The sequence below is a fragment of the Epinephelus moara genome, chromosome 7, assembly GCF_006386435.1.
Source record: "Epinephelus moara isolate mb chromosome 7, YSFRI_EMoa_1.0, whole genome shotgun sequence".
Taxonomy (NCBI): domain Eukaryota; kingdom Metazoa; phylum Chordata; class Actinopteri; order Perciformes; family Serranidae; genus Epinephelus; species Epinephelus moara.
In genome coordinates, this window is record NC_065512.1 from 7,854,181 (window position 1) to 7,869,269 (window position 15,089).

General features: G+C 37.4%; 2 protein-coding genes across 8 annotated transcripts in view; one reads left to right on the forward strand and one right to left on the reverse strand.

Moving 5' to 3' along the window:
- Positions 1-15,089, reverse strand: part of xpo4 (exportin 4) — a 230,709-nt gene that overhangs the window by 95,533 nt on the left and 120,087 nt on the right. The gene's annotated exons all lie outside the window — the stretch shown is intronic.
- Positions 1-15,089, forward strand: part of ift88 (intraflagellar transport 88 homolog) — a 37,401-nt gene that overhangs the window by 476 nt on the left and 21,836 nt on the right. For all 7 annotated transcript variants that reach the window (XM_050049196.1, XM_050049197.1, XM_050049198.1 and 4 more), the window contains exons 3-13: positions 1,505-1,564; positions 1,996-2,049; positions 2,332-2,395; positions 2,768-2,837; positions 5,238-5,328; positions 5,839-5,943; positions 7,843-7,945; positions 9,826-10,172; positions 10,557-10,627; positions 10,760-10,846; positions 12,933-13,032. In XM_050049196.1, coding sequence (XP_049905153.1) covers positions 1,505-1,564; positions 1,996-2,049; positions 2,332-2,395; positions 2,768-2,837; positions 5,238-5,328; positions 5,839-5,943; positions 7,843-7,945; positions 9,826-10,172; positions 10,557-10,627; positions 10,760-10,846; positions 12,933-13,032 — 1,152 coding nt within the window. The remainder of the gene's footprint in view (positions 1-1,504; positions 1,565-1,995; positions 2,050-2,331; positions 2,396-2,767; positions 2,838-5,237; positions 5,329-5,838; positions 5,944-7,842; positions 7,946-9,825; positions 10,173-10,556; positions 10,628-10,759; positions 10,847-12,932; positions 13,033-15,089) is intronic.

The following is a 15,089-nucleotide window of genomic DNA, read 5'->3' on the forward strand; positions in this document are numbered from 1 at the left end:
ATTATTATGAAATATAAATTGACTATTATGATATGATATGATATTATATGTTACGACTCTCAGCAGTAATAAAAGTTACCAAGATTAGCCCCACCTTTATCAGCGGCAAGTAAAAGAAGTGATGTATACATTAATGCAGCAATAATCACATTATTATACTGGAATGGTTCATTTATGTATTATGAGTACTAGATAGATAGATAGATAGATAGGTATTACTTTATTGATCCCAGACTGGGAAATTCTTGTGTTACAGCAGCAAGCAATCAAACAGTATGTGCACAGTAATATACATGTAAATACGAGAAGACATAACAGATAAAAAATAAAATATAAGAGAAGATAGAAATATATATACAAAAAAGTAGCACTAAAGTTTAAAATATACAAGAGAAATATACAAGAATAAAATAAAAATATGAAAATTGCAGGAGTAAACAAAGAAGATCAGTTATATACACAACACAGTGACAAGTGAGGAAGAGGCTGTGAAAATGTGCAAAATAGCTAACATGTGACGAACAGAACTTTTACCCTTAACCAAGTTTTTCTATACTGGGGTAGTGTGACTTTTATTCAAGCAAAAGATCAAATACTTTTTCCACCACTGCAGAGGAAGGATAAATTCAGGTTCAAGTAGGCTTTGGTGGTTTCAAGGTGTTAAGGTGTACCGGAGTATTGAGAAAACCCGACAGTATGAATTTCAACACCTTGAAAAATTCCAATACTTCTCTTTCTTGTAAAGTAATAAACATACAAAATAACAACAATTTTTAAAAAAAAGTAATTAATAACTAATAAACATACAATACACATAACTGTACTCTTATTCTGTATTGTAGTTAAAATTTTCACACATCCTCAGCACAGTGATGATATGTTTTGTTTTTGATTTTTTTAATATATTAAGTACTGGTGTTAAACACTAGCATAATTAACATTTTATTTTTATTTTTAATGCACATTTTCCTTAATTTGTTTTTAATTTACTGCCTTATATTTACATACTTCTTTTTTTTTTAACTATTATTCTTACATCTTATAATGCTCTATTCTTTACATCGGAGCAACTGTAACAGATCACAAATTTCCCTCGGGGATCAGTAAAGTGGTGGTGGTGACTGGTGAAATGGTGACTGCCAGTGGTGGGGATAATGCAACAAAACTCATCAAAAAGAAAAATGCCTCTCCCCCAGTTTAGGAGTATTGCCACATATAACTATGTTAACATGATTTCTTCTAAGTACAAAGGCAGTTTATCATCTGTCACAGCAACAAGTGTCATTGGGTCCTAGCAGGGTCTTATTATCTATTCATTATATAATGTATAAGTATTTAAACCCAGCAAGACTTGTCTAAGAAGGTTTATCGCATATTAGAAACACAGCATTGTAAACTAGACAATGACATACATGCTGCAATGACTGCTATCACCAGTAGCTCATCTTTTTGGCCTTCAGTGTTTTTTTTTAATGACACAAATGTCATGTCTTTAATTATCCAGATGACTGCCAAATTTCCTGGCACTGCTGTTGGAGCTCGGCCTTTGGCTTCTTCTTTTGGAGTAAGTACAATGTACTGGCATCATTTTATGTCAGACCAGCAGCACTTTCAGCTCATGTTATCTTGTGAAAAGGAGTCCTGCACACACAAGACTTTTATTGAATCAGCCCATCAAACGAACATTCTCATCCCCACAGAGTTTTTTGTAAAAAAAAAAAAAAAAAAAAAAAAGACACAAATTAATAAATAAATTTAGCAGTACGTACAGTAGGTATCAAAGTGTGCAGCTGAAAATGATGCAGCTGCATGAAAACATTTTGCAGGATAAAGAATCACCATACACTCACAACAACCAAGATGAAGAACATTTCAAATGTACACTGTTATGAATGAGCATGGTTCTGTCTTATAACTTTGTGATAAATGATATTGTGAGGTAAACATACCTAAATTATTCTCACCTGTTTTATTGTTACTTATTGTTTGATGAAGGCGCGGATCCCCATGGCCTCTTCAATGGGCAGACCCATGACTGGAGCTGTGCAGGTGAGGGGGACTGAAGGTCCTATGATACATTCATTAAAAGCACTTTATCTCACTTACTCATTAGCATCAGAGGTTTTATTAGAGTTTTAACTTGTGATTTTACAAATATTTGTATTTTCACAACTTGCCAGTATCATGTATTTAATCAAAGCTCGATAACAAACTAATAGCTCTGTTTTGTGAAGACAACTGTGAAAATGTAGCACATGTGGAAGCTCTCTCGAATTTTTCCTTTTTTTCTTTTTTCTTTTTTTTTTTTTTTTCTGTTTTAAAACATGTCAGGACGGAGCAGCCCGACCGATGACTGCTGTCAGAGCAGCAGGTTACACCTCCTCCATGACCCGTGGTGAGTTAAAGAGAAACACAACAGAACTAGTCTATCACAGCTACTTTAGTGATTCATTCTTGCTCTATATGTGTTGATTTGGATTACTGCATGTTTGTGATTTAGCTTGCGTTTCTGTGGCTGCTCATTTTTGCTGTGTCAGCATTGCGGATGTGGTTCTTTAGGAATAGACACAGTTGTGGAGAGGATGTGTCAGCATGACACAGCAGCAGGAAGCAGGATGTTATTTGTTGTTTTTATTGGTTCTAAGCTTCAAAAATGCGAAAGAATTTAGCTCTTTTTATTCATATGAACCTCTGTGTGTATCTGTAAGGACAGACTGTAATCATGTGAACAATAAAGTATAATTATTAGTGGGATTTGTATTTTCAGGCTCAACCTTTGACCCTCTGGGTCAGTCCAGGGGCCCTGCACCTCCACTTGAAGCAAAGAATGAGGACACGTGAGTAGTCACTCTTTAAACTGTTTCAATGTATAAGATTATCTCTGCATCATCCTCAGTAAGTGTTTTCCTCTCAGCAGTGTTTAAGGAAAAGACCTGTACAGAGGTATTTATAGGTGCTGTGTCACATCTATTAGAATTAGGATGAAGAGATGCATATTATTAGTCATAATAACATATATAATTGTCATATCCTCAAAAATACATAAATGAATATAAAACAAAATATATTTACAACTAGTGCTGTCAAGAGATTAAAAAAATGGAGAGATTAATTAATTATGATCTATAATTGATCTAATTAATCTCTTTTTTAATCTCATCTCAAAATTGCTGAGAAAAGCCCTCAACTTGAGGTATTTTCATTTAAATTCATTACATTATTGTGGCAGATGATCAAAAGATTGATATATATTACAAAAAGTGGTTTTATAAAGTCATATTTATTGTTTTCAACAATAACACACTTGAACACAGATGCAGTACACCTAGCCATTACATTCTATTGTTTTTGAGATTAGTCCCAATAAAGAGTGCTGCAACCTTCAGTCTGGACCACCAGGGGGGTGCTTGACTGTCATGACATGTCAGCTTCATTAAAAGCATAGCTGCAGATTAACGCAACAATAGATGTAAAAACACACAGAAACAACACATCTGTGATCAGTTCCCTAATTTTATTTAAACAATTCTCTAAATTATTTTCCTCTTTTCCAATTTCTCGTTTTATTTCATGGAAGTGATCAATGTAAGTGTCCTTTAAACTTAATACAAAATAAAAGCTAACAAAATAAAAGACACCTGCTACATTCGTTACAGCTGTATCAATTTATAGAACAGTTTTGAACAGTTAGAACAAGAGGCTGCACTGCAACGTGCAAATCACTCCTTCTCGTGGCTGCCTGCGCTTTCCCTGTCCTTGCGGCTGCAACTTGCGCTGTCTTCTCTTCTTCAAACTACAACACCCATAATTCATGTAGGAACTGCTGCAGCCAATGTGCAGCCGGTGGGAACTGCATGACAGCTCAACCACCATGATCACTTTTTAATGTTTTATCGGGCAATAACTACTCCAGACTCTGCTCTAGTGTAATCCTGCCCTGATTGTCCCGAAAATTACACGGAGGTTGCCGGGGAGGTCAGATACTTGCGTGCTAGGGCAGACAGCTTTTCATAGGCTCCTGAGTGAGCAGACCACCACTGCAGGGGACAGTCAATGCTGATGCTGGGCTCTGCTCTGTAGCGCTGCAGCTCTCCCACAACTCAAGCACAAAGAAGCCCAATTATACGCCTACAGACGGATTTTATAAAAGGCAACTCTGTGGCATACAGAAACAGTAAAGTTAGAGATTAAAAATGAGATTAACGCGATCAAAAAACATAGCGCGTTAAATATGGCTGTAATTAATTATTCGCAATTAACGCGATAATTTTTAAGTAAGTAAGTAAATTTCATTTATATAGCACTTCTCACAGAGAGGACTCACAAAGTGCTTCACATTTGACACCCCTATTTATAACCAACTCTTTTAACATTTTGTTAAGACTGACTTGTAGTTTTGTCAGAGATATCTGTTGGAGCCATAATATAGTTTTTTTTTCTTTTCATTTTATTCTTATTTTGATACAAGGTAAATATAAATACACATATGCAGTTATTAAACTGAACACAGGGTGGAGCATTCATGTGTGAAGGGCATATAGGTAAGCTCCAGGTAATGGGAATCAGGTGTGTGGAATGGAAACCAACCAGTTTTTGACTTAAATCGTAGTGACTTTCTGATCAAATCTGAACAAGCCACTCAGGGGCCAATGGGTGAACTTGTTCTGTACGCATGTTCTGAGCTAAGAATAAACCATGTCCAGTGTGCGTTATCTATTTGGGTTTGGTGATCCATTTATTGTCAATACAATATACACATGCTCACCATAATATAGAGGGGCAACAGCACTGTCCATATGTAATCATTATTCCATTCTGCAAATTCAGTTTTACACGCCAGTACTTCATGCTTTCACAACATGTCTCCATAACACGGTCAAAAACTGCTTCCTGTTCTGAACACCTGATTCCCATTACCTGGAGCTTACCTATGTGCCCTTCACCTTCTTATTGTTAATGTGTAATACATTCATTCTGCTGTTCACTGCCACTACCCAAGAAAAGAACAGCCTTGTTAAATTAGATTTTTTTAAATAAAGAATGTACATTTTATGCCCCCAATGTCATTTTTCCCTATGTTATTGAAAATGGTATCCAACGACGATATTTTTCAAGGTATTGTATCAAAGTTAGAAATGTCAGCATTGTGATGACACTAGTATCTTGTGCAGCAGGTAGGGAAAGGCTTGAGCAGCAGTATCACACATTGTTGTGTTTCTTTGTCTGTGGTCTTTCAGGCCTGAAGAGAAGATCAAGATTCTGGAGAAGAAAGTGAACGACCTGATAGAAGAGAGCTGCATGGCACAGAGCATGGGAGCCTTACAACTGGTCAGACTGTCATTCTTTAACAGGCTGTTTAGTAAATCAATAGCTGTGTGGATTTGAAAAGAAGGGCCTCCAAGTGAGGCACTGATTCATTTTTCATGGTGTCAGCTCTGCACTCCCGCACACTGGATTGAGTGTCAGGTTAAATTGTATCGTCAATGGCGCCTTATGTTTTCTACCTAATTCAACTCTGTAATAAAGTTGTTGGCTCACCTGCCAAAGCTGATAAACCTAAAGAAGGTGGCCAAAAATCTCAAGTTTCTTACCCTTCTCATAGCATTAAAAATCTGCTATAATTTACTGGATTGATTTAGAATTGAAGCAATCAAATGCTTTCTGAAAATCTGACTTGACAAATGAACAATATTTGTCATTGACACATTTGACTGGCCTGTACTATTAATCATTCTGGATGTGGCTGCTGGTGACAACACTGTGTTTGTTTCTTTGTGTCTTTGTGTGGACAATGTGCATGTCTCCCTATTTTATGTTCTGGTATTGATGTGCTTACAGGCTCTTGAAAAAGCCAAAGAGGCAGGGAGGAAGGAGAGAGCACTGGTGAGACAGAGGGAACAGTCTGGCAATGCGGACCACATCAATTTAGACCTCACCTACTCCGTAAGTAAAGCTGCTGTATATCAAAGGTTGTTCCAGTGTCTGTAAATGAAATGACTAAATATTTACCTGCTGCACTCTGACATAAAAACACATTTTTAAGCCTGTTTTTTTATTAGTTACTTAGTGACTAATATCACCTGTTGTTGTTTTGCAATCTTAGTTATTTGTGATTCAATAAATGGAGTGTGTGAGGAGATATTTGGTGATCAAGTGCTTTAATCTTTTTTACTTATTTGGCAAATCCACTGGCCCTCAATCCACCTTCTTCGTCTCTTTAAAAAAAAAAAAAAAAAAAAAAATAGTTTTTCATAATCAGTCAAAAATTGACATTACAGAAACACCAATTTTACATTACGGAAGCTTCAAAATAAATGAACAGACAATAAAATAAATTGGCTCTTAATGCAAATAAAATGTAACTTATACATTTTTTGGCAATAGCCACGTGTGACTCCATGGATTGTGGATTGCCCTCAGCCAGGTCACATCTAAAGCAAAGGGGTGAGAAATAGGAGGTTGAACCCATGAAGCTTGGAAGGGGTGAGGTACGTCTCATGAAGAAAATTTGAATTGAATTAATCTATATCTTGAGTTTAGTGCACAAGTAACACCATTGCTACATAGGTCTCTCCACAGTGCAGGCTCAGTCTCTATATCTAAATCCCTCCCCCACCTAAGATCTTTACAGTTCAGAAATTGAGATAAAAGGTAGCAGGGCTTCATAAACCTAAGAGATGGTTCCCTGCATTGGTTGACCATCACGAAAACAAGGTTTGATTGGTGACATGTTGGGTAGTTTCCACTCACTTTGGAGGTTTACCCTTATAAAATGTCTTAATTGTAAGTGTTATAAGAAATCTTTGTCAGATAGTTGATATTTTTCCTTTAACTGTTAGAAGTAAATTAATATTCCATCCATATAACAATGTTCCAATGTTAACAATGTTACGCCAAGAATCAAAGTTTTTATTCTGGTACAAGATAGAAATAAGCCTATTTTCCCACAAGGGAGTCTTGGGAGGCTGAAAACTTGGCCCAAGCATCTTGTGTATTTTAAACCAAGTTTGGACTGAGTGAACAAAGATTACAGGAAGTACTTCAAACTTCAAACTTTCCATCCCATTTATGTGAAATATCTGCGCTCGTTCATTTCCAGCCTTTCAATGTTCAGCCATGAAAGTGAGGGATCCCCCTCTAAAAATCTAGATTGTGCGGCCAAATAATACAGTCAAAAATTAGGACGTTTTAATCCTCCTTTTGCATAATCTAGGTTAAGTTTATTTAAAAGCGACCCTTGGGGATTTACCTCGCCAAATAAATTTTCTGCTCAGCTTGTCCATCTTCTTCATCTTTCTGGAGTATGGTGACTATGTAAGAATAAGACAATACACTGTATTTAGTTGTGACGTGACATTGTCTGAGATTTGCCAGTTTCAAACTGGAACAAGAAATGTTTATCACCACTCAAAAGTGCCTCAGAAGTATATTACTCACAGCTACATCATATGTTAGGGTGCATTCTCTTTCTGATTGTTCTTGACGATGGCATATATAGCCTTTATGTATTTAATTACTGTACGTACAGTGATGTTTATTAATACTTTTTAAAAGACTGTTGGAAATGTATTTCTTCTTCTCATTCATATTAATTGACTTCTAGTTATTTTAATGTTAAATGGAGAGACACAGTAAACAAAGTATCTGGCAGAAATTGATCCACAGCAGCTGAGCACATGTTTGGCCTCGGAGGCAGTGGACTAACTTCTCAGCTATGTGGGCACAGCTCACAGGAAACGAATTAAATGAAAAGTTAGCTTCTGTGAGTCACTTCCTCACATCGTAACCTTTTTATTATTCATTATTAAATTTAGACATATTGAATATTTCTTTCATTACCAGGTTTTGCTCAACCTTGCCAACCAGTATGCAAACAATGAGATGTACCCAGAGGCCCTGAACAGCTACCAGGTCATTGTGAAGAACAAGATGTTCAGTAACGCAGGTGAGCAGACCACTCAGCTTCATACTCATTATATAGATTTGTTTAAATCACAGACTGTTTAAAATAATGGATGTAGCCACTGTGACATCGCCTGTTGGTTTGTGGGCCGCAAGTTTAGCATTTTGGCTGTCACCATCTTGAATATTTGGAGCCAGAAGTGACCATATTTGGACGAGAGGATGGCGATAACTGTTTTCGTTTTTCCTGAAAAACTGAACATCAGACTCCTCAGAGGTTTTTTTAGTACAACCAAACGCTGAACAAGACTTTTTATGGGCAACTAAACATTACAATTAACTTTTACAAACTGAAAACACACAAAATAGCTACAGGTACAGCTACACCTTTACTCTGTTAATCTGGGGTTACACCATGGTTATGTTACCTAACCAAAATTGTCGCCTTGTCAGCAGATGGCACCTACTTGTCACTCAAAGCAGTCACACCGTTAATTTTGCCTAATTCTAGGCGTTAATAATATTTAACTGCAGTAAGTTGTACAAAAATTCACTCCAAACAGTTGTGAATTGAGAAATTAGCTATAGATTCCGATAGTATTTTTTATAAGGCTGTAAACATGTTTATTTCTGTTGTATATCGCCCTTTTAAAAGCCACCAGACTTTGTAATATTGTGTGACTTTGGTGAATCCAAAATACACTTTGCTGCAGCTTCTCCAAATTGGAGACGTGCCGACTGCCATCTACTGTAGCTTAAACACTGACTATTGATAAGTAACTCATAAAACCACACTTCTAGGACACCAGTGAACCCAGTTTCCATCCTGGGGCATAACGTGGACATTGTAGAACACTACAAGTACCTGGGTGTGTTCATAGACAATAAACTGGACTGGACTAAGAACACTGAAGTCCTTTACAAGAAGGGACAGAGCCGCCTCTATTTTCTGAGGAGGCTCCGCTCCTTTAACATCTGCCGGACTATGCTGAGGATGTTTTATGAGTCTGTGGTGGCCAGTGCTATTCTGTTTGCTGTGGTGTGCTGGGGCAGCAGACTGAGAGTAGCCGATGCCAACAGACTCAACAAGCTGATCAGAAAGGCCAGTGACGTTGTGGGGGTGGAGCTGGACCCTTTGACAGCAGTGTCAGACAGGAGGATGCTGTCAAAGGTGCGGGCGATACTTCAGCATGGCTCTCACCCTCTCCACAACGCTCTGGTCGAACAGAGGAGCACCTTCAGCCAGAGACTGATTGCTCCTAAATGCACCACTGAGCGCCACAGGAAGTCATTCTTACCTGTGGCCATTAAACTGTACAACTCCTCCCTCTGATGATCGGACTCATTTGGCTATTTATAAAACAAATCACACAATATAATTACTCATTCTTATTTCATTTATAATGCTACAACCATTTCATTGTATATTGTATATATTTCAGATTGTCTACTTTACTGTTTTTATTATTTATTTTACTTTATTGTCTACTGTAATATTTTATTTATGTTAATGTCTACTTTAATATTCTATTTTATTCTATTTTATTCTAATGTCTACTTTAATATTTTATTTTATTTTATTTTATTTTAATGTCTACTTTAATATTTATTTTACTTATTTCATTGTCTATTTTAGTATTTTATTTATATCTTCATCTTTATCTCTTGTTTCCATTCATGCTGTATTTCTATTTCTACTTTGCACGGAGCATTGGAACAAAAACAATTTCCCCCCGGGGATTAATAAAGTATTCTGAATCTGAATCTGAATAAAAACTACCCCTTTAAGATAGTCAACAGATAGCATAAAAAAAGACTTTCGGTGTACTAGGCAAATAATCCTCCCTGCGTCATATTATTTGCTGTAGCAGTTGTATGTTTGTTGTGGTTTTCCCTCAAACAACATCTGTGCTGCTCCTCCAGGCCGTCTGAAGGTCAACATGGCCAACATCTACGTCAAACAGAAGAGCTACCCCAAAGCCATCAAGTTCTACCGGATGGCGCTGGATCAGATCTCCAACGCTCACAAGGAAATGAGGATCAAGATCATGCAGAACATCGGCGTCGTCTTTGTCCGCATGGGCCAGTACTCGGACGCCATAACATCATTTGAGCACATCATGAGTGAGAGTCCCAACATCAAGACAGGCTTCAACCTCATCCTGTGCTATTATGCTATCGGAGACAGGGAGAGGATGAAGAAGGCCTTTCAGAAGCTCATCTCTGTCCCTCTGGGGATTGACGATGAAGACAAGTACATCATATCTAATGTGAGTTACAGTTAAATATGTTTGTTTATTAATACATGTAGACTTATAGTGTGTATTAAGTTTCTTTCTTTGTTAGTGTGTGTGTGTGTGTGTGTGTGTGTGTGTGTGTACAGTAGGTGTCTATAATCTTCATCTTTCTTGTGAAGCGCCATTGTTTTGGTGTTTCTGTCCTGCACTGTTGTATAATAATGATCACTGCTCGTACAAACTATTCAGTCGTCTTATTTCTGCCTTTCATCTTGTAACAAATGAAGCAGTTTACTATACTCCTTTTTCTGTAGGTGACAACAACAGACTTTATACAGAGCAACAATATTTACAGTAAAGTGTTGGGTACTGTTGAATAACTTCTCATTGTCAGCCTTGTCCTGTTGTCTCTCTCAGGATGACACTGAATCAAGTATGGTCACCGAGGCCATTAAGAATGACAAACTTCACCAGATGGAGAGAGACCTGTAAGAAAAGTCTCAACACAAACACACACTCGTCCTCAGCAATACATCATCATGTGATTATCGTCTTGTCCTTAAAAGCTTGTTGTACTTACCTGTTGTCCTCTTCTGTTTCTGCCTGTGAACTGTACATAGAAAAGTCCTGGCTGAGAAGTACATCATGACCGCAGCCAAGCTCATCGCTCCGGCCATTGAGACTTCTTTTGCTACTGGCTTTGACTGGTTTGTTACTGTTGGCTTTTTATTTATTTCATTTTAACATCTGAACACTAGGTGGCAGACAATGATCCAAAGGACTCCAGCTCCATGACAGTCATCTGAAGAACTCAGAAACACAAAAACATGATTTTCAAAACTCTATGACACTATACTTTATTATATATTAGTGTTTCTGCTGAACTGCTGTATAGATGCTGAACTGGGCTCAGACTACAGGAGTTTTGGGGCCAATTTATCCCGAATTCACTCCTCCCAATAAAAAAGGGAAATCTAGTCAGGGACTTTGTTTGGTACTAATGTTCGGCCCAGATTATCAAGTAATGTGAGAGGTTTACAGATCCAGTCTTATGATAATAGTAATATCATAAACAGACAAGACATGAAAACAGCAACTTTTAAAAGAACTGATAAAACACTTTAGTATATAAAAACTGAGGAAATAAGAGACGGTCTAAATGAACTTAAAACTCAAGTAAAATCAGGAAAGGCTCTCAGATTTAAGTATGTCATAAGAAGGGATTTAAAAGAGATCACTGACTCAGGCGACCTGATTTCCTCGGGCAGACTGTTCCAGAGCTTTGAGGGTTCTGACAGCAAATGCTCTGTCTACTTAAGTTTTTTAGTCAGGCCTCTGAAACAGACCAAAGACCTCTGCCCGACGACCAAAGTACGTCCTTGCGCATGCAGCATTAAGAGGTCAGAGATGTAGCTGGGAGAGAGACCATGAAGAGCCGTATTGAAGTAATCAATAAAATCTATTCTAAAACATACTGTGTACCAGTGTAAAGAGGCTAAAACTGGAGTGATGTGATCATGCCTCTTAGCAACTGACTTCTGTACATTCTGGAGCCGATTTTTGATTCAGGCAAGAAAAGAAGCTGTTGCAGTAATTGAGGCGTGAAGAAATGAAGGCGTGTGAAATTGTCTCTGTGTCTTTACAAGTTCAAATGGATCATATTTTGAAATATTTCTAAGATGATAAAAGTTGCACAAGCTTTGTGACATGCTGCTCGAAACTTTAATTACTGTGAAACCACACTTCAAAAATTCTTGCAGCAGGTTTGATATTATCCAATAGGGGACCAGCCAAAGGTAGAATTTGTTAAGTAATGTGGTGGAGCCCGATGACAACAATCTCTGTTTTGTCTGAGTTCAGCTGAAGACATTTTTTTGACATCCAGCTTTTAACATCAGTAAGGCAGTCATTGAGTGAACCCATCATTCCATGGTCTGTGGATCTAACGGGCAGGTACATCTGTGTATCGTCAACATAAAAATGAGTCCTAAACCTCCTGAACTGCTCACAGACTCATCAGGGCCGCCCTGGTAATTTCAAACATGTTTGATATTTAGGATTTACAATCTGGATGTTTACGGTTATGATAACGTAACAGTAATGAGTGGCTAATGTTAGCCAGCTTACTACTGTTGTTAAATGTTTAAAAAGACAGTCAAATCTCACCTTGCTGAAGAATACTGTTGACCATTTTCTCATCCAGACTCGTTTAGCGTTCTGCTTTCGTTTTTCTCACTGCAAAGCATTGTTAACATTACAGCAAATTGTCACACCATGTTACTCTATTTGGTTTACATCGGTCTCTCCATGAGATCATATGGTGCCTTCATGCTCTCTTTGGCACAGTAATCTTAATAAATATCCTGCAGTCGGTGTTGTACCCAAATTTTAAATCTTGTAATATGTGCATCTTTGAGATTGGAAAGAACAACATCGGTGAATTTTCTCCTGATGAATATGACACAACCTGGCTTCAAAACCAGTGAGGATTATAAAACTCCTGTAGTCTGAGCCCAGCTTTAATCAAAATTCTGTTTTGGGACTGCAAATCAAAAGTTTAGGGAGTGTCATTGGATGTCTTAGAATGTTTTCTCTTGATCCCCGTAATCAGATTTAAAATTTTCCTGGACTTCCCACCCACTTAGATCACTCTACAGGCAAAGATGGAAACAATAATAACTGCTGGACACAAGTTTTTAAATTTATTTTGCACAGTTTCAGGCCAGTAAAAGAGGCAGGCAGCAGATAGCAGTGTTACACTGTGCATGTATGGTTCTTGTTTTTCTCTTTTAGGTGTGTGGACATGGTGAAGAGCTCTCAGTATGTGGAGCTTGCCAACGATCTGGAGATAAACAAAGCCATCACTTACCTCAGACAGAAGGACTTCAACCAGGTGACTGTTTGTCTTAATGGGATAAAGGGCAATACCACTCAGTTTAGGCTGCTTACTCCTTCAGTCTGTGCTTGTTGCCGCAGTATTGTGCTAATATCTGCCACCTTGTAATAGATTTGATAGAGCATGCCGAATATTGTATGCAGAAATTGTTAAAGTGGGTGGTATTTCCCTTTAAATACACGTAAGATGTGGGTGATCTGGTCTTTGTTGTCCTCTTCATTTCATTTTTCCATCTTTTGTGATTTGTATATTTATTACAACATTATTTACCAGCGTTGTTTTACATGTCAGTTTTCTCCTGCTCATGGTGTTTTAGGAGTGTATCAGACTCAGATTTCCCCCTTCTCATTACCCTCCATTCTCTCTTGCTTTTGTCTTGTTTCCTTCCCATCTGCATGCCTAAGGTTGAGGTATGTGTGCTTTCTGTTTCCGTGTTCACTTTTAGATTGTGTTGGGTTTTCTTTTTTCTTTTTCCTGACATGTTACTACTTAACATTGCACTTTTCCAAATAACAACACTGCCAGGGGAAGTTGGAAAAGCAGTTATTGCTTTAAAACCCACAGACCAGTGAAGGAAATTATAATTATACCTTCGTTAACAATTTACCGCTGAGTTCATAACGAACTGCAGCTTTGCCAGTGGAGCTGGTCTGTGGTCAGCAGTTGAACACTGATAACACTTTCCAGCTCCAAGGTTTTCCAATTATATGAACCTACAGCAGCCAACTCTCTAACATCGACAGGCCTTACATCTGTGGAACCCCAAAATGTTCGATATCAGGAAATTAGAAAGACATTATGAAGTTGATAACCATATGAATTCATTTTGTGAAATATATAAATGAATCAACAATTTTCAACTCAAAACGTTATGTCATTGTTCATTTTTCTGATAGCTGGATATCAGTTTTATTTCACTATAGACACTTTATTTCAAAATGCCCTTTTTCTAAAGTCAGTTTTTATTTAATTTTGGTATTTCTCCCAGTAACACTTTCATATCATGCCAAGTTTTACTTTATAATATCACTTTTAATGACAGTGGTGTGCTGTTTTTATTTAGAGCTGAAAATAGATGGCTGGTTCAGAATTACTTTGACATTGTTGTCTCCCGCTAACAGGAGCTAACTGGCTAACTCTGGTAGCATTTGTTGAGCTTGCTATCTAAAGAGACAGGGCACATGTGATTGGTTTTCCTCTCTTTTTGTTATGTCCACGCTACTTTCAATTCCTCCTCACCTTGGCACAAACTTTGCAGTGAAAAATAGGCATATACAATGACGCAGATCCCCAACACTGCAGACTGACTGACAGCTGTCTGTTAACTTATGCTACATGACACTGTTTGGATCTATCCAGGTCTATTCATGTTGAGTAAAAATGACTATAGTTTATCATCGTCACTGACGTACATTTTATCGCCCAGCCCTGAGGACGAAATAACATTTTATAATGAGTTGAGTTTCATGAATTATTTCACTAATGATTGTTTAACTTATATATATTTTCCATGATGTTTTCCTGTGATTATTTATTTCATAAGTATCTATTAATTTATCCGATACTGAACACTTTGGAGCTCCATATTCATCTGATGCATGTGTGTGTGGTGCTTTAACACTCCTGATAGACGGTGGTGGTTTAACCTGTAGCATCCATGCAGCTGTAGCCTAGGTGGTGGTTTCTCAAAACTTTTACAACTTTAAAACTGGAGAGTCTCCCCAGTATGTAACACACTTCCAGCAGCATAACAACCAATTAAATATGAAGAGTTTTATTTCAAAGTTATGTGTCTGAGGAAAAAGCTCATTACACTGTGTATCATCATCAATCATTTTTTATCTTTAAACTTTTTCATAAGTTGGGGAATACTTAATGGTTTATAGGGGTCCCTTCACTTGTCTAATTTATATACTGTAGGTGTTTTACATACTGGGGTAATCAGCTTGTACTGAAGTTATGCAGTATTATTGTATATACAGTGGTGTGAAAAAGTGTTTGCCCCCTTCCTGATTTCTTACTTTTTTGCATGTTTTCCGCACTTAAATGTTTCA